The following is a 21,228-nucleotide window of genomic DNA, read 5'->3' as shown; positions in this document are numbered from 1 at the left end:
AAAAAAAAAATTTGTCCCGACGATCTATCTTCTATACGCAAATGGCTACCATATTGAAAAATATACTATTTTTGTATGATAATTATGGGTTTTGTATTTTATTTTAATAGAAGTTGATGTTGCTTTTGCAATTATCCATCAATTTTTTAAAATTAAACACTATCTACAGATTTGCATCGAAGCGTTTCTTATGATAGTGATTTTAATCACTGTCAGATTAAATCTATACGGGAACCTACTATGCAATATCTCCACTATGCCGCGACCCCACTGTGCTACCGTTTTTTATTTTATGATTTTATTGTTTAGATTCATTAGTATACTTTATCGTGGGTGATGACTTACGCTGTGGCAAAGAAAAATCCTGATCTAATGGCCTGGCTTGACACTTCAGGTTTGCCGAGCAGTCACCCGTGTTATTCAAACGCTAACAAGAAAGTGCCTGGTTTGTGGAGTGACGAAGCGCTGGGGAAATCTATATTGGAGTTTATTAGTCTCAGACCGAAATGTTATGGTTTTGACTTGGAGGGAAAAGTAAAAATTAAGGCGAAAATGATACGTGGTCACGTTGTGAAAAATCATCTTACAGTCGAAGACCTGAAATGGTGTTTGTATGCTGAAGAGGAGTCTGCAGTGAACGAAGCTCATGCAGCAGTGACTACATATGGTACGATGGTTGTAAAAACATTCATAAAAGAGCTGTAGACCCTTATTGTCCTGTTGTAAAGTACCGTACAGAGAGAATGTGTCAATCAGATCATTTCAATATCAAATATACACCATTATGATTATGAAAATGACATTAAAACGTTCGGATGATAAGCGGTTTATATCAAAAGACCGTATTACTACCTACGCTTACGATCATTATAAACTACAGTACGTATACCATTATTATGCTAATAATATTATTATTAAGTATATTAAATAGTATTATTTTTTAGGAATGAAGACAGCATTGAAACTCAAGATTTGTAATTGCAACTTATAAACTAATGTAAAAATAATAAACAGATTACAAAAATGTATTATTTATTAGTAAACAATATTATTATTATGTACAAAAAATTATTGTTGAAATTATATTAAATAAAAAAATACAGATTATCCACTAGTCAACTTCTCATTTAGACCATTTCCCAATAAAAAATAATTGGTCCCCATTTAACTTTCACAATGTACCCCTAACATAAACCCTTAAAAATAATTTTTTTTTATAATAAACATAATATTTAGTATGATTTATAAAAATAAATCAAATTTTAATCTGTAATTTTGTGAACAAATTTAACGAAAAAAAAACCCAGCACAGTGGGGTGCGCGGCACAGTGGGGTCGTGGCACAGTGGGGTCGTGGCACAGTGGAGTCGTGGCATAGTTGGGTCCAGTATAGATGATATCTGACAGTGATTAAAATCACTATCATAAAAAACGCTTCGATGCAAATCTNAGTCAGTTTATTCCCCTAATAAAATATTTTAAAATAAAATAAAATACAAAACCTAAAAAAAATTGTTAAAATAGCATATTTTTGAATATGGTAGCCATTTGCGCATAGAAGATAGGTCGTCGGGACAAATTTTTTTATTTCATTTTGTAGTACATAAAATAAGCTTTAATTTGATATATGTTTAAAGGACGCAGTCTTTCCGGAACATTTTCAAAAATTAANCGCAGTATTTCCGGAACATTTTCAAAAATTAAGTTGAAAAAGTTAGTTTTTGTAAAAAAGTTGCTATTTTAAATCCCCCCCAATGAGCAGGTTAAGTGTTAGATTTTCAAAAAAATGATATTAAATGAAAGGGAAACATCTAAGGTTTTAGTATAAAAAAAAATTATGTTGATTTGTTTATTTTTGAAAAAGTTATGGAAGTTTTAAGAAAAAAAAGTGAAAAAAATGACAAAATTTACCGATTTTTAACATTTTTTTTTTCAAATTAAAGTATATTACATAAGCTTCAATTTAAGATATATATAAAAGTGTCAGACCTTCCGGACCACTTTCAAAAGTTAAGTTGAAAAAGTTCTACTTTCTATATGCATTTTTTATATTTGAAGCCCCCTGTATATTGGGAAATAGTCTAATTTAAAAAAAAGTATGTCGAATGAAAGATGTATATAAATACTACTTCTCATGAAAAAATTGTATTGATCCATACATTTTTTAAAAAGTTATAGCCTTTTGAAGTAAAAAATTTAAAATATAAAATCGAGAAATTTCACACAAAAATAGTATTCGTTAGCCATTTTCATTACGAAGACAAGTCCAGTGGTCAATTTTTTTTTTTCAAATTAATGTACATTACATTGCCTTTAATGTAAGATATATAAAAAAGTATCAGACCTTCTGGAACATTTTCAAAAGTTAATTTTTTGTGAAAAAGTTGTCATTTTAAATCCCCCCTGTGGGCAGATAAAGGGTCAAATTTACAAAAAAAAAATACCAAATGATAGGTAAAGACATCAAGCATCTATAAAAAAAAAAATTATATTGATATGTTCATTTTTGAAAAAGTTACGGCAGTTTTTAGTAAACAAAATTTAAAAAACGGTAGCACAGTGGGGTCGCGGCATAGTGGAGACATTGCATAGTAGGGTCCAGTATAGATTTAATCTGACAGTGATTAAAATCACTATCATAAGAAACGCTTCGATGCAAATCTGTAGATAGTGTTTAATTTTAAAAAATTGATGGATAATTGCAAAAGCAACATCAACTTCTATTAAAATAAAATACAAAACCCATAATTATCATACAAAAATAGTATATTTTTCAATATGGTAGCCATTTGCGTATAGAAGATAGATCGTCGGGACAAATTTTTTTTTTTCATTTTGTAGTACATAAAATAAGCTTTAATTTTATATATGTTTAAAGGACGCAGTATTTCCGGAACATTTTCAAAAGTTCAGTTGAAAAAGATCTATGTTTTTTACAATATTTTAAGTTTTGAACGCCCCCTATATAAGGGGAAATTGTCCAATTTTAATAAAAAGTATGTCAAATGAAAGATGTACTTATAATGTATTTAGAAAAAAAAAATTTGTGCTGATATATACATTTTTCAAAAAGTTATAGCATTTTTAAGTTGAAAATTTAAAATCGAAAATCGAAAATTTTAACACAAAAATAGTGTTTTTTTAACTACGGCAGCCGTTTAAATGTAGAAAAAAAAGTGTCGGGACAAATTTTTTTTTTTCATTTTGTAGTACATAAAATAAGCTTTAATTTGATATATGTTTAAAGGACGCAGTATTTCCGGAACATTTTCAAAAATTAAGTTGAAAAAATTAATTTTTGTAAAAAAGTTGCCATTTTAAATCCCCCCCAATGAGCAGGTTAAGTGATAGATTTTCAAAAAAATGATATCAAATGAAAGGTAAATATCTAAGGTTTTAGTATAAAAAAAAATTATGTTGATTTGTTGATTTTTCAAAAAGTTATGGAAGTTTTAAGAAAAAAAAGTGAAAAAATTTCGAAAATTAGCGATTTTTAAATTTGTAATTTTTTTGGATATTTCCCCCATTTGCGGGGAACGAGGGAATTTTTTTCAATTTTTAAGGGTAATGTCTTCAACTAGATACGATTTGTGATCTTTTGACGTATTTTTGAAAGAAATCGGTCCTATGAGAGCTGAGAAAAAGTAGTGACAGACACAAAAAAAAAATAAAATAAAATAAAATAAATAAACACATCATGGTAAAATTAATATCTTCTCAGCTTCGCATCGAAGCTAAAAATAGATACCTTACCACTAAATAAATAAATAACCGTATTTTTTAGACAAGTACAGAATAATATAACATCACTTAAAATTCAACTTGACTATTATTTTCTTATTTTAATCAGATATTTTTACTATTTATGCGCTGTTAAACTTATTAATGTATGATGTTTAATATTATATTATAATAAATACAATATTAATTTTTTTAAATTTATAAAATTTATAACATTTTTCTCACTCCATAAGTTATAGTATCAAATCAGGAGAAAATATTGAATTTACTAGGATGATTTTTTTATTATATGTTTTGTTTACATTTTTTGAATTCTTAAGAATCGAAAAAGAAAAAAATTTCTATCTAGAAAATATTTTTTAAGACGTACAAAAATTGATGTTGCCAATTAGGTTATGACATTTTCAGAAAAATGCTAAGAACAAAATGATTAGGAAATTTTACTGACAAACAAAATTATTTCCAGTCATAAGGGTACTACAGTAACAGAACCAGTTAATTTAACAGACATAAAAAAAAAAAAACACATCATAGTAAAATTAAAAAAAATTATCTTTAAAAATATTTATATTATTCATTTAACGAAAATAAATAATCATACAACAATTTTACATAATAGTTATAATCGTTATTGTTGAAAGGTCTGACAGAACGCCGTATTATATTTTGTATATCATTAAAATTTTGCCAAATATGTAAGCGTTTGAGACAGTATACACACCTTTTGAAGTCACATACTTCAAGCAGAGTGCTTTCATGGCTGAATACCTCTTTATGTGTTGTGGCGGTTTCAATAGGACGGTCCATTACCTCTATCATTACTGCACATTAACTATTACTCGTGTTACACACAAAAATGTGAGTTGACCCAGCTCTTCTGTCCATTACCATTCAAATGTTAACCTTTTTGTTGTTGGCCCATACTTAATTTCTTTTCCACCTATTTAACAGGAGTTTAACCTCCTCATAAGTGTAACAGAAGAAATTTCCGATGATTCAATTCTGTGAGTCGACCCAACAAATTTGTTAAAGGTCTAAACAAATGACGTCTATAATACAACGTGAGAACACTACTCGCGAGTTCACGATTCAATGTTATATTATAGACGTCATTGTATAGCCGTCTAACAAATCTGGCAGAATCGTTGTTCTTATATAACATATGCATTTCTATTACTTCCAACTCCTATGAATGCAGCGAAAATGAATTTCATTTTATTTTAAAATATCTTACAATGGGAATACACTGACTTTCATGAATATTATATAATTTTATTGACATAGAATAAAGTTTATAGGACATAAGACGTTAAACTTATTTAAATTTTTTTGCTTTTTTAAAGTCGAAAAAGTAACTTAAAAATTTGAATGAGTTTAAATTGTTAATTTTATCACCTGACGAAAGCGACAGACAGTTACCGAATCGGTAACACTTGTCTATCAAGCCTAGGGTTCGAGGTTCGAATCCGCCTGTGGCAAATAGTATTTTGCATTTTTTTTTTGTTAGAAAAAAATTTTTAAATCATTTGATTTTTATCTCGTTTAGATTTAATAACTTCAATAAATATCAAGGTTCCCACCATTGTAGTCACCCCTCGTAAGATGAAATTTCTTATTTATCTTAATATTATTTTATTATGTGGTTTTATTGTGGCTACGATTTATTTTCCCAACCTTCACTTGATCTACTTTTTAGCTTCGATGCGAAGCTGAGAAGGTATTGGTTTTACTATGATGTGTTTTTTTTTTTTTGTGTGTCTGTTACCACTTTTTCTCAGCTCTCACCGGACCAATTTCTTTCAATGATACGTCAAAAGATCACAAATTTTTTTTTAATAGATGCATAATGTTATTATTTTTTATTTGGTGTATTTTTTTAATAAATCTGACCCTAAACCTGCCACAGAGGAGGATTTAAAATGACAACTTTTTCACAAAAAATTAACTTTTTTAACTTGACCTTTGAAAATGTTCCGGAAAGTCTGACACTTATATATATATTTTCATTCGACATACTTTATCTTAATTATAATATTAATAAGGAACTAGAAGATCATGTAGCTTTTGGAATAATCCACCAATTTTTTAAAATTAAACACTATCTAAAGATTTGCATCGAAGCGTTTTTTTTTTTATAAAGATTTTAATCACTGTCAGATATCATTATACTTGATTTAACTATGCCACGTCACCACTGTGCTGGGTTTTTTTTTCAAATGATTACAATTTGTATTTAGTTGAAGATATTACCCTTAAAAATTGAAAAAAAATCCCTTATTCAAATAAAAAGTAGCTTAACCAGCTTTTCCCATCTATAATATTCCAAATTTTTTTGTAACATGTTGCTATATAAATCATAAATCTAAAAAAAATTATTTTTAGTTTCACCTAATTTTAACGATGAATTTTTACAATTATTATCATATTTTATAATACGCTCAATTGAGTAAATCTTTTTAACAACTTTTTTTTTATTGGTTCTTTTAGTTAAAGTAAATAATTAAAATTAATTCAGTTCTGCATATTTCAATTGTAGAATCTTTTTAAACGCCAAAAGTTACTTAGAAATGATTACAATGATTTATATTTAAGTGATCTATTACGATAAAAATGCAAAAAAAAAGATTTTCTAATAAATTTACTTTAAATAGTAATTATAAAATTTACTGAATGCATATTAATCTTAACAGTTTCATTTTTTTCTATTTAATGATGTCAATTTCAAACTTGTAAGTTGAGCTAAAAGTCATAGTCATATATACATATATTTTTTTATTATAAACTTTCATTTTAGAGGACGAAAAAAAGTAGGTTAGAAATTATTACTTTTAATATATTAATAATAAGAATGAATAATAATTTGAAAATAATTAATTATAAAAATTATATAATAAATTTACAAACTAATTTTTGACAATACATTTATTTATTGTATTATTTTTTATTTATTTGGAATAATCAGATATAATATCATACTTCAGTAGTTATGCACAAATAAGTTAAACAGTAGGATCAACATTCATATTGATGAAGTGGCCCAAGAAATTATGTTTTGTGTTTCCTTTTACCATTGTGTTTTTTAAAGATTCCTGAACAAGAAAAATAAGAAGATAAAATAAAAAATGTTGATAAAAACAAATACCTAAGTGTTATTAATGTTTTATTAGCAACTATTAATTAAATAGCTCCTATTCATTGGATTTTTGTTTAAGTTTAATAAAAAGGTATTACCATAAAGAAATATTAGATAAAATTTCAAATAAATAAAAGAAATTTTTCAAAAAGTATAACCAGTTAAAAATAAAAATAGTAATTTTATAAGAAATTTCCCTGTGGATAAGGGATAAGAATATTTTCACAGCCCCTCTGCCAGTCGTAAGAGGCGACTAATGAGGTTGCGTCAGGACTACAGTCAGCGTAAAATTTTTGTAAAATACCATGAGGTTTCCTGAACAAAACTTAGTCGAATTATTCTACCTCGGATGTACGCAGGGACAACAGAAAGAAGTTAAAAACGGAGAAGGTCTAAGGAATAAAGTATTTGATATCAGCCGGACAACTTGTGCAATAGTTGTTTCACTAGTCATGTGTACAGGTCTACCTAACGCTTTTAGTGTCAACGGTGTAGGGACATCATCACTTAACTCTAGGCTGGACTCTTGCATAAGGGAAAAAGATAGATACAAAGTAACAATAGGTACTTGGAATGTTGGAACATTAACTGGTAGAAGTGGAGAATTAGTAGAAGTATTGAAGAGGAGAAAAGATAACATTTGTTATGTGCATGAAACTAAGTGGAAAGGAGAAAAATCAAGGGAAATAGGTGAGGGTTAATAGTACAAAGAATGGTGTAGGGATAATAATAGATGAGGAGATGAAAAGTAAAGTAGTAGTAATAGCTGGAAAAAGTGACAGAATTATGGTCGTAAAATTGATGTTCGAAGAAAAAGTGCTGAATGTAATAAGTGCCTATGCACCACAAGTGGTAAAGTTATACCGGGCAAGAGTGTAAATACACAACATAGACTGATGGTATTGGAGTTGTGGTGTACCGGAAAGAGAATAAATAAAAATAGAAGAAACATAGGGAGAATCGAAGATCTGGAGGTGGAAATTGAAAGGGGAAAATGAAAAAGAGTTTGTAAAGACGGTAAAAGAGAGGACGGTGTGGAATTTCGAGGGAGATATAAATGATGTGTTGAATAGATTTGATAGTTGTGTAAAGAATATTGCAAAGGAGATTGAAACAAGGAAACCTGGTGGTGGGATGAGGACGTCCAAAAAATCATAGAAAGAAAGAAAAAGCAATTTAAAGTATGGCAGAAGAGCAAAAGGAGAGATGATTGGATGGAGCATAAACGCTTGTGCAAAGAAGCCAAGTGTGCACTAAGGCGAAGTTAAGGAGGTATGATAAGTTGTATGATAGGCTAGGAACAAAGGAATGCAAGAAAGAAATCTATAGACTTGCAAAGATAAGAGAGAAAAGGTCTAAAGATTATCATTATATAAGGTGTATAAAAAGTGTTGATAATAAAGTACTCTCGAGTAATGATGATGTGAAAAAAAGGTGGAAAGAGTATTTTGAAAAATTATTGAATGAGGAGTACCCAAAAGAGACATTAGAGGATATTTTGTGGAATGACTGGTAGTGAGAATTAATACTTCATATTAAAATGAAATTTCAAAATTATGTTTCTCAAAAATCATGTATAAGAATAATTTGTTTCTCAAAAAAATGCATGATTTTTTTAAATAATATATTTTTTTTTGAGGAAGATTCATAAAAATTGGATGAGTCTACTTTATTCTTCTCCCGAGGAAAAACTAATTAAATCTTAAAAATAACGCACTATGTAACAATTCGTAAATTTTATAGTATCAGAGAAAATCAATATCAGTGTCTTAAACGGTCCCTAATCCCGTATTATCACAATTTTATAAGTGATATTATTTGGAGCGATTTAACACGCTTATATTAGTTTCACCTGTATGTATATTTCTATGTTTGTAACTCTCCACGCGACACGTGTTATTATTCTCGCATATCCTGTCGTCTATGTCCTTAAGACTAGACTCTCGTAACGCATTCACTACACGCCGGCAACACTATTCCTGTATAATTTTATTATTGGTTTTCGTACACGTACACGTGTGCGTATCGTCAATATTATATATATATATAATATTGACAACACGCATATATACATACTTAAACAAATTTTTATTGTGACACGGCCTCGCCACTCGTGCCACCTTTATCAGCCGTCGCCCTACTATAAATATTTTTGTTAGACTGACCAATGCCGCGTGCCATACGCCACGGTGCAAAGTTCTGTAAGTGCCGCACGCCCGACGACGACCCGCCGTAAATGATACGTGAGTCTTCTTCCCGTTGTTAAAGTGACAACGTCAATGATGTACTCCGGACGTGCCACACGATCGAACTCGACGAACCGATTCGCACCGTCACCATCAACGCTGCTAACCGTTTGTTTTTTAAATAACCTGTTGTTGTTGATAATAAACGGTTCACGGTTCTCTACCCTCAAAACCAGTGTAGACTATATTATTGCGACGTAAGTCGTGCCAACTGGCTCCCCAGTAAGGATGTAACCAGTCTTACAGTGGATCAAGATAAAAAAACCATTTGCTTTTTTTTGCTTCACCTTCATTTGTTTTTTTTAAAATTTTATTTTTCAAATAAAACAGCTAGGTTTCCTTCACATTCCCTTGTCTCCGAGTTATTTCAATCACACAGTTCGACAGCAGTGAATTCCTCACCCGGTTATCATAAATTGTCAATAGCGCAACAATTATAGATTTCCACTTCGTTAGTTATTTTTTTAAATATTAAAACAAGTAGATTAATCAGTTGTTTGTCTTTATAATCTTTAACGCGCGCATGAGGCGCCGCCGCTGATACACTTAAAATTGCAACGACAGCGATAGACAAATAGTGTACAATACACTCCATATCAACGCGTTCGTTATAGCATTTAACAACTGGGTCCCATAAAACTTTTTGTATTATTAATTACGTAGTAATTAATTACGGATAACGGGAAATCAGGGTTCGATTTCGGAGGGGAAGTCTGAGAAACGGCTACCACATCCAAGGAAGGCTGAAGGCGCGCAAAATACCCACTTCCGGCACATGTAGGTAGTGACAAAAAATGACGATACAGGACTAATACGAGGTCCACAAAATACGGCTCTACCTTGTGTATGATACATTTTTGTACTTGAGTTGCTTTACATGTATATATATATTCTAATTTCTATTAAAATTTATATATTAACACGCTTTATTTTCATTAAGAGATATTTTGTGATATGAGGACAGCTAATGTAAGCGTTGAGGATGCGAGAGATCGTGTCAAGTAGAACTTTAGTATAAGGTATCGGCGTTTGATCAGGGCGAGAGAGCAGGTTCGTAGGCGTCGTTATCAAATGACTGCAGCTCTTCAGAAGTGGGTAACTTGACTACTGGAAAGTATACTGTTACAGGAAGCAAGTTGTCCAATAAGACAACAAGAACATTAAAGAAAACTAGAGAAAACTCAGTTAAAAGAACTGCAGGACTCTCAAGCGAGGAATTAGAGAAAAGTAGGCTCTATATGAAAAATTATATAGCCATGCACTCAAAGGAGGCCAGAGAAGCTCGTTTACAGCAAGTGCGTCAGCACATGGCTGAGATCCGAGCCCTGGAATCTGAACTAGACAAAGAATCTCGTTTGCAGCATTTGCGTTAGCATGTGACTGAAAGCCGAGCCTTAGAATCGGAAGATCTGTTCGTGGTATATAGCGCCGGCATATTGATAACAGGTGAACAATCATTCGGAGTGATGCATTACAATGGCAAATATTACTTCACATGAAATTATCACTTCTCAACAGAAATTAACTGATCAAATAATTTCAAAAGACATCAGTGATGGCACCGATTGATGTAATGCAACCCAATGTGGAAGATGAATTACAGGTTTCACAGAATCTCATTGAGATCACTCGTAAAACGAAAGACAATATCGTTAATTTTGGCCATAAACTGAAAGCAGAAGAATTTGCCTGGTACTTCTTATTTCCTTATAGAAAGTGCAGTTTTAAAGAGCAAAGACCCGTAAATATTACAGCATTAGACTATTTTCAATTTAGAATTTTGGGAAGTGATACAATATTTCAACGCAACGACTATCTCTTTTACGCCTTATCCTTTTTTGAATATTATCGTATCAAAAGCACTATATCAGCATGTAGTAAGAAAATCGTTAATCAAGAAGGAGTAGTTGAAAACGTCTCTCTGTATGTGAAAAAATTGAGAGGTTCTGCAGCTTAGTGGAGATCAGCCTTGAACGAACTAATAGTCAAATCAGATGTTGGGAGCTCCAACCTACTTAGTAACATTTAGCTCTCAACTGATTAGATCAACAAAGAGCTTTATTATTAATAGTTGATGGTAGACTTGATATTTATCCTAATACGTTCGACATTTATAAGACTCAAAGACTTATCGAAAAGTACCCAGTAATTTTGAGTCGACATTTCATGTTTAGAGTAAATGCGCCAATGACATTTATCAAAAACAATGATGACATATTTGGCAGCAAAGTGAAAGACCATTAGTGGCGTATTGAGTTCCAGAATTGGGGCAGTCCTCACCTTCATATGGTTTTGAATTGAAAATCATCCAGAGTTTAACTCGAAAGAAGAGAAACTTCTTCTCGATATTAACTGTTGCTGTAGAATACCTACAGAAGAAGAAGATCCAGAGCTTCACGATCTAGCTTTTTTTTTTTTTACGCAGTCTGCATTATTATGGGCCACCCTGGAACTGTCGTTAGGCATTATTTCAGGGCGGCATCACGAGCTAGTTAAGAAATGTCAAATTCATCGGCATACATATACTTGTACAAAAAATAATACCTCTGTCAGATGCCGATTTAACTTTCCACATCAAGAATATAACAAAACACGAACTGAATCACATTTATCAGATGAATTTCTTTGTAATGAAGGTAGAATTTGTTTACTTAAGCGTCGATTGGAAGATGCGTGGTAAATAATTACCACGCAGAGTTATTAAGATTATGGACAGGTAACATGGATATTCAGCCGTGCGGATCAAACGAAGCGATAGCGTACTATATAGCAAAATATCTATCGAAAGCAAAACCTGAAGGCGTAGATTCTGAAATTGCACAAGCAATACAGCAAAATCAACGTAAAGAGACTGATATTTCACACAAACTGTTCAGGATATATATGAAGATTCTTCATGAACGACAAGTATCGGCTGCAGAATGTGCGTATCGACTTTGTCATATCCCATTACGAGAAAACTCGCGAAGCTGCATTTTTCTGAACACAAGAAAGCGAGAACAGCATTATAGAGTATTGAAATTCGACAAAAGTGAACACGCAACTTGCTATTGTAGCAATATCTTTGAAAGAGATAAAAAACGTCCGTTACAATATCCTGACTACGATTTTGCGATCATGAGACTTACAGATTTTGCAATGTTGTTTGAACCATTTTATTCGAAAATAAAGTTTAAAAAAACACGCTTTTAAAGCACATCGAACTAAAAAGTTAAAAATAATTTATAAAATAAGCTTAAAACAATAATGAATGAAAAATACTAGTATTATTTTAAAAATTATTTTAAACTTTTTAGTTCGATGTTCTATAACAGGCATTTTTAACAACAACCTTTTTAAGTTTACGGGCCATTTGTCATTTCAGCAAAACTTAGACGGGCCGCATATCTATGAAAATTCACATTTTGAAAATTTTTTAATAATCTAACTTAAATCTACCCATATTATAAACATTATTAAATGTGTTATCTATCTAACATCTACCTTTATTGTAAACATTATCAAAAACCTACTTAGATTGTAAACATTACCAAATATGGTCATAAACGAGCGGGATTAAAGGTGATAGAAAACATTGATACTATAAATAAATATAAACACTAACATTTGCCTACTATTAATTGATGCGTCCTTTGCACACTTGAGTCAGTTAGTTTCCTGCTTATAATGTGAAAGCGACTATATTCCAGTGAAAGTGATATTTAAGTGCATTGAATTATTGGTAATAAAAATAATTTTTTTTAGCTCTGTGATAAATACTCTAATAAAAATGTCTGAAATTTCCGAATAAAATCGTCATTTTCAGGACATTTGGATGTATAAATACTTTTTCATTCAATTCGACGAGAAACCAACTTGTTTTATTTGTCGTGAATCTGTGGCTGTTTATAAAGAATTTAATATTCAGAGGCATTATGAAACCAAACACAAATCAAAATATGAAAGTATTAAAGATAAGGCTCGCGAATCTAAATTGGAGTTATCAAAAAAAAATTCGCGGACGAGACAAGCGCTGTCAAAAGTATGTTTTCGCGACAAGTAAAAGGAAAGGACGATATCGTTACAGCAAGTTATAAGATTGCAAATCTTATTGCGAAATACCAACAAGCGCTTAATAGTGGCGAGTTTATTAAAAAGGGCATCATCGCAGCTATTGAAGAAATCGCTCCTGAGAAATGCTCTGCGTTCAAAGAAATAAGTCTATCTCGGCCCACCATTACTCGTCGCATAGAAGACATTGGTAAAAATTTACAAGATCAGTTGCAAACAAAAGCAGAACAGTTTTCTTTTTTTTCCTTGGCTTTGGACGAAAGCACGGACAATCGTGATACAGCGCAATTACTCATTTTTGTGCGGGGAATAGATCGAGAATTTACAATAACTGAAGAGCTTGCATCTTTACAGAGTATGAAAGACCGCACATCTGCAGATGACATTTTTGAAGAAGTTTTGCAGTGCATAACAAAGTTGAATTTAAATTGGAAAAATCTTTGCGGACTAACAACAGATGGTGCACCAAGCATGATTGGTTCAAAAAATGGATTAGTCACAAAAATTTTGCATCAAATGGCCACTCAAAATTTAGAACAGCCATTGCCTGTTCATTGCATTATTCACCAGCAGGCGTTATGTTGCAAAGTACTCGAAATGGACCACGTCATGAATGTTGTTAGAGACATTGTGAACTTTATTCGTTCCCGTGGCTTGAATCATAGGCAATTCCAAGCATTTTTGGAAGAAGTCGGGAGTGAATTGNGCATTTTTGGAAGAAGTCGGTAGTGAATTTTCCGATGTTCTTTACCACAACCAGGTACGTTGGTTAAGCCGAGCCCAAGTATTATCACGCTTTTTTAATCTTCTTGCTGAGATAGAGATTTTTATGACGGAGAAAGGAAAAACATTCGTTCAACTTTCTGATTCATTGTGGCTTTGGGACTTAGCCTTTTTGACCGACATATCTAGTCACTGCAATGATTTAAATTTAAAACTACAGACACAGGGCAAATTCATATTTAAACTCTTAAATGACGTGTCCGCTTTTGAGCTGAAACTAAATCTATTTAGTAGACAAATTGAAAATAACAATTTTATACACTTTAATTGCTGTAAAAAAATACAAGAAAAGAATTTTTTTAATTTTTCAATTGTAAAATTTGTAGACTTGTTGGAAAAATTAAAAACGGATTTTCATACACGGTTTAAAAAACTTAAAGAACAAAGTATGTTGTTTCGATTGATTGAAAATCCTTTTCAGATGGATGAAGCTGTAGTTCAGGAAAATTTTCAAATGGAAATAATAGAACTGAAAACTAATACTTTACAAAAGGACTTGTACGAAGAAAATCGAAAGAATTTACCAAATTTTTACAAAAATCTTGACGATGATAATTTTCCTGAATTAAAAAAACTGGCTCAACGTGTTTTTTCAATGTTTGGATCGACATATCTGTGTGAACAAACATTTTCAAGGATAAAATGTATCAAAAGCAAAGAAAGATCTCACCTTACAGATGATCATCTTCATTACTTACTAAGGGCTGCCACTACAAAATTTGAATTTGACATCAAGAAGTTGTCACTACAAAAACAACGTCAAGTTTCACACTGATTTTAACTTTGTATTTGAATTTTTTTCTGACATATTTAAAATAAAGCATTTATCAAATTTTTCTGTTTTATTCAAATTCTATATTAAACTATGGGCCGCATAGAACAGTGTCGCGGACCGCACGTTGGTCACGCCTGTTCTATAAAAATGTGTTTTTTTAGTTTTTTTAAACTAAATTTTTAATTTCAAACATATATCAAGATTTTCCAGTACAATAATATTCTGTAAAAAATAAAATAAATTACGATAAAAAAAAAAGTTACATAGCACATTATTTCTGCTTTAATTTATGTGTTAATAAATATTATTTTAAAAAAGAAGTTCTTTGAACAAATATTATGTATTTATATAGTATTATTTGATATTCCTTTCCCGAGTTTTTGATTAAATAAATTCTTTTTCACTTAGTAAAAATTGTTAGCAATTAAAAGACACGCGCGCGGTGTATTGACATTTCCAACTGAGCGGGCTAGTTAATTTAACTCTAAATTTATAAAAGAATTTCATAAATAAGAAACTACTTTATTTTACTTTTTACCGAAGTATTTTAATTAAGGACAATTTTTTTAGTTTACATCATTTGTATTCTACATATTTACAATTTCATGATAGCCATTATATAATGTCTGATATCATCATTAATTATAGGTGCGTCATTTGGGAGGCAACTTGAGTATTTGCTCTAGTCTAATTTTTAATAAAAACTGGAGTCAATCAATTCACACTCTTGCTGGCCAGATAATTTTTGAGCTGACCGTACCTTCTTAATAGCCAATTTATAATAATCTAAGAAAAGTAATGAGATTGTATTTTAACTAATGAAAAAGACTTACTATTTAATTTTTTTTATGATTCAAAAAGTTATTTCATAGAAAATTCGATTGAAAATTATTTAATTATTATCGTCAAAATTATTTAAGAAGAAGTTATATTATGATAACTTTTATAATATATATAATAGGGATTAGATGTTAGGAAATGAACCGCGAGATGATTTGTAAGATGGGTCGGTCAAAATGTTCCCCATCCTAGTACAATCTGAAATTATGTCTCTGATTAATCACAAAGAATAATATACAATCACTAACTTTGTTTTTATTTATAGAAATAAATTATTCTCAATATATGACTTTCTAACATGCAAATATCATAGTTCCAAAATCAATACCTTCTCAGCTTTTTATTATCTCTTTATTATTACAATCTCCTTTGCAGTATTCTTTACGCAACTAGCAAATCTATTCCACACATAATTTATGTCTCCCTTTACATTCCACACCGTCTCTCTTTTACCATCTTTACAAACTCTTTTTCATTTTCCCCTTTCAATTACCACCACCGGATCTTCGATTTTCCCCCTGTGTTTCCTCATATTTTTTTTATTCTTTTTTCGGTACACCACAACTCCATTACCATCAGTCTATGTTTTGTAATTACACTCTCGCCTGGTATAACTTTACAATCTTTTATTCGTTTTACGCTCTCTCTCTTCCACATAAAATAATTAATCTGTGATCTATTCCTCCCACTTTTATATGTTATATAATGTTCTTCCCTCTCTCTAAAATAAGTATTAACCACAGCAAGATCATACAATACTACGAAATCCAGGATTCTTTCTCCAGCCTCATTCTTTCCACTAAAACCATACCCTCCATGTATTCTTTCAATCTCTCCTTTCATTACCTACATGTCCATTTATATCTCCACCTATCACCGCATCCTCATTGCCAAGTACCCCTAGCATAACCTCATCCGTCTTTCTCCAAAATACTTCCTTGTCTATTTCATCACATCCCACTTATGGTGCAAAGGCACTTATTACATTCAGCACTTTTTCTTCGAACATCAATTTTACGACCATAATTCTGTCACTTTTTCTAGCTACTTTTACTACTCTACTTTTCATCTCCTCATCTATTATTATCCCTACACCATTCTTTGTACTATTAACCCTCACCTATTTCCCTTGATTTTTCTCCTTTCCACTTAGTTTCATGCACATAACAAATGTTATCTTTTCTCCTCTTCAATACTTCTACTAATTCTCCACTTCTACCAGTTAATGTTCCAACATTCCAAGTACCTATTGTAACTTGGTATCTATCTTTCTCCCTTATACACGAATCCAGCCTAGATATAAGTCGTGATGTCCCTACAACGTTGACACTACAAGCGTTGGGTAGACCTGTACACATGATTGATGAAACAGCTACCGCACAAGTTGTCCGGCTGGTATCAAACACTTTATTCTATTGGCCTTTTCCGTTTTTAACTACTTTCTGTTGTCCCTGCGTCCATCCGAGATAGGACAATTCGACTAAGTTTTGTTCAGGAAACCTCATAGTATTTGACAAAAATTTTTACGCCGGTGTCGATCTGACACAACCTCATTATTCGCCTCTTACGTCTGGCACAGGGGCCGTGGAAGTATTCTTATCCCTTATCTACAGGGAAATTATTAAAGCTAACATATCCATAAAAATCTATCCATTTAAATTATGGTATTTTTGAAGAGAGTTCTTCTAATTGCGGAGACCGGAAATTTTTTTTTTACTAATTTTGATATTAATGTCTTAAAAAAATGTTTGAACTTCGACATATTTTTGAAAATTTTCAGTCGGTATTAACTGAGTAATTATGATGGTAGACACAAAAGTTATTAATCCAAAATAATGTGAGTATTTAAAATCAGTATAAATCTTATAGTATGTAAACAGTAACCTCTTGAATTTCCTGTTTATACTTATTATATTGCTCTTCATTTATGATGTCCTGCTGTAATAACTGTTCCAAAACCTATTTTTTAAAATAAATAATATGGTGTTACTTTAATTTTTCAAGTATTATTATCTAACTTATTCAATAGATAATGAACTTATTAAAAAATGATTAGCCCAAAACAACCTTTAAAAAATATTAAAATATTAAAAAATATAAAAGCATTTAAAAAATATACACTGGAGATGATACGTTTATATTATTTTTATAGCTAAACATTTCTCACTTCTTATTTTCCTCCCAGCCTAGGTATCAAAATAATATTAATAAATGCATTATTATAAAATAATTTAAAAAAAAAGTTATTAGTTTTCCAAAGGTTGTTATGAACCAGTCATTTTCTTAACTAGATCATTATTTATTAAATAAACAAGTTAATTATGTATATTTCTATTTGAAAAAACCCCCCTGTGACGTGGCATAGTTAGATCAAGTATAATGATATCTGACAGTGATAAAAATCACTATCAAAAATAAACGCTTCGATGCAAATCTTTAGATAGTGTTTAATTTAAAAAAAAATTGGTGTTTTATTCCAAAAGCTACTTGATCTGCTGGTTCCTTATTAATATCTCGATTAAGATAAAGTATGTCGAATGAAAAAGGGTTTATTAAAAAATATTATTTCTCATAAAAAAATTGTGTGGATCCATAAACTTTTCAATAAGTTATAGCATTATAAAGTTAAATATAATATAAATAATAAAATCGAGAATTTTCACACGAAAATAGCATTCGGTAGCCATTTTCGCCATGAAGACAAGTCCAGAGGTCAATTTTTTTTTTTTCAAATTAAAGTATATTACATTAGCTTTAATTTAAGATATATATTAAAGTGTCAGACCTTCCGGAACATTTTCAAAAGTTAAGTTGAAAAAGTTAATTTTTTCTGAAAAAGTTGTCATTTTAAATCCCCCCTTGTGGACAGTTTAAGGATCAGATATAACAAAAAAATATACCAAATGAAAGGTAATGATATCATGCATCTATATAAAAAAAAATTATATTGATATGTTCATTTTTGAAAAAGTTACGGCAGTTTTTAGTAAAAAAAATTGAAAAAATTTCGAAAATTAGCGATTTTTAAATTTGTAATTTTTTTGGAGGTTTCCCCCATTTACGGGGAACGAGGTAAATTTTTTCAATTTTGAAGGGTAATTTCTTCGACTAGATACGATTTGTGATCTTTTGACGTATCGTTGAAAGAAATCGGTTCGGTGAGAGCTGAGAAAAAGTGGTAACAGAAAAAAAAAAAAAAAAAAAAAACACATCATAGTAAAACCAATACCTTCTCAGCTTCGCATCGAAGTTAAAAAAGAAGTTGATATCCTTGTATGATTAAAGATATAAACATAAATAATATCACAGAAAATCGAAAAAATATATTTAGTTTTTTGGTTTCTAAAAGTTTTAAAGAAATATTAAATAGTTTAATGTAAATTTAATTTACATTAAATTGTCTATAAAGTAACTCATAAGTTATCAATATTATTTGAAGTAGTTATATTTTTATAATAAGTGCTAATAAGGTATCAAATTAAGATAAATAAAGCTATTCAAAAATTTATCTTAACCTGTTCGAAAAGTTTCATAATATTCACGAAAAAAAAACTGATATGCTGTTTATACTAGGTAAACAATAAGTTTGTTTTTAAGTAATAAATGAAATAATTAATTCATATATATGCAAGAATTTGCTTATATATTATTACTAACACAAAGTGTAAAAACTTAAAACATGAAGCTATGTCGCGGTTCAAAATTACACTTTTACAATGCGTAAGTGAATAATTAAAATATTGAATAAAAATTTAAATTTAGTATTTTTACAAGTATAATGTCGTGAAAAATTAATTAAATTAATCTGAGTTACAGTATAAAAAATATCACTTGAAAATAACGATATTCATTTACTAACTTTTTCGTTATTATAAAGAACTAACTTACACTAGATTTTGTTTTCCGTATACTACCACTATCAGCATACATCTTTACTACTTTTCCAATTGGGTCATCGTGTGTGGTACATTCTAAGTAGTATACCAATAAAGCATTTTGTTCTTGTTTAGTCCAACTGAAAAAAACAATAGTTATTAGTTTTTATATAAATTTATTTGAAATAATAATCTTTACTTAAAAATTTCACTACGTTCCCGTGAATTTAACGATTTATTTAATGTTAATAATGGATCATGTGACTGAGATAGACTCAAAAATTTATGAATGGCATATTCTATTAGATCCGACCACCTCTATGCAACAAATAAATAAATTACTTTGTATGCTTTTAACATTATGTACGAGGTCTGTTCACAGGGCGGAATTTGAATATTCATAGGCTCTAGGCACTACTTTAAATAATATTTTTCGTATTGAAAATCGTTATTTAGATGAGATGCTTTGTTTAATTGAGAACTATTTTTTTAAAATTGGACTTTTCTAGAAAACAATTTTAAATTGGAATTATTAGATACACGAGGAATACAAAGGGAGTCTATATGCTCTTGTATACCTACTGCTAGTCTATAATATTGCTACAAATTACTAATATATACACATAAAAATCCTATATATTTCAATACATTAATAAAAAACCCAGCACAGGGGCGTCGCGGCACAGTGGTGACGTGGCATATTTGGATCAAGTATATTGATATCTGATAGTGATTAAAATCACTATCAAAAATAAACACTTCAATGCAAATCTTTAGGTAGTGTTTAATTTAAAAAAAATTGGTCCTTTATTCCAAAAGCTACTTGATCTGCTGGTTCCTTATTAATATCTCGATTAAGATAAAGTATGTCGAATGAAAAAGGGTTTATTAAAAAATATTATTTCTCATAAAAAAATTGTGTGGATCCATAAACTTTTCAATAAGTCATAGCATTATAAAGTTAAATGTAATATAAATAATAAAATCGAAAATTTTCACACAAAAATAGCATTCGGTAGCCGTTTTCACCATGAAGACAAGTCCAGAGGTCAAATTTTTTTTTTTCAAATTAAAGTATATTACATTAGCTTTAATTTAAGATATATATAAAAGTGTCAGACCTTCCGGAACATTTTCAAAAGTTAAGTTGAAAAAGTTAATTTTTTGTGAAAAAGTTGTCATTTTAAATCCCCCCCTGTGGGCAGATAAAGTGTCAGATTTACAAAAAAAATATACCAAATGATAAGTAAAGACATCAAGCATCTATATAAAAAAAAATTATATTGATATGTTCATTTTTGAAAAAGTTAGAGCATTATTAAGTTAAAAATATTAAAAAAAATTATTTTACTAAAATCGTATTTTTTTATTAACTTTGATGTCCACTTTCACCACGAAGACAAGTCCAGAGGTCAAATTTTTTTTTTTCAAATTAAAGTATATTACATTAGCTTTAATTTAAGATATATATAAAAGTGTCAGACCTTCCGGAACACTTTCAAAAGTTAAGTTGAAAAAGTTCTACTTTTTATATGCATTTTTTATATTTGAAGCCCCCCCATATATAGAGAAATAGTCTGATTAGAAAAAAAAGTATATCCAATGAAAGATGTATATAAATACTACTTCTCATGAAAAAATTGTATTGATCCATACTTTTTTTAAAAAGTTATAGCACTTTAAAGTAAAAAATGTAAATTATAAAATCGAGAATTTTCACACAAAAATAGCATTCGATAGCCATTTACACCATGAAGACAAGTCCAGAGGTCAAATTTTTTTTTTT

The 21,228-nt window shown here is 30.1% G+C and overlaps 1 protein-coding gene across 8 annotated transcripts in view; it reads right to left on the bottom strand.

The window, feature by feature from the left end:
* Positions 1-6,644: 6,644 nt before the first annotated feature.
* LOC126898779 (protein timeless) overlaps positions 6,645-21,228 on the bottom strand; it is a 57,503-nt gene continuing 42,919 nt past the window's right edge. For 3 of the 8 annotated variants that reach the window (XM_050673107.1, XM_050673110.1, XM_050673112.1), the window contains 4 exons: positions 19,642-19,760; positions 19,456-19,582; positions 17,452-17,526; positions 6,651-6,829 (listed from right to left, as the gene is read on the bottom strand). In XM_050673107.1, the coding sequence (XP_050529064.1) occupies positions 6,740-6,829; positions 17,452-17,526; positions 19,456-19,582; positions 19,642-19,760 (411 nt within the window). In that variant the 3' untranslated portion in view covers positions 6,651-6,739. Of the gene's footprint in view, positions 6,830-14,284; positions 15,514-17,451; positions 17,527-19,455; positions 19,583-19,641; positions 19,761-21,228 lie in introns of those variants that run through there. The other 5 variants (XM_050673111.1, XM_050673108.1, XM_050673109.1 and 2 more) reach the window with 5 other exon arrangements.

The sequence above is a fragment of the Daktulosphaira vitifoliae genome, unplaced genomic scaffold, assembly GCF_025091365.1.
Source record: "Daktulosphaira vitifoliae isolate Bord-2020 unplaced genomic scaffold, ASM2509136v1 Scaffold_2, whole genome shotgun sequence".
Classification (NCBI taxonomy): Eukaryota; Metazoa; Arthropoda; class Insecta; order Hemiptera; family Phylloxeridae; genus Daktulosphaira; species Daktulosphaira vitifoliae.
This window is presented reverse-complemented; position numbering and strand designations above follow the sequence as displayed.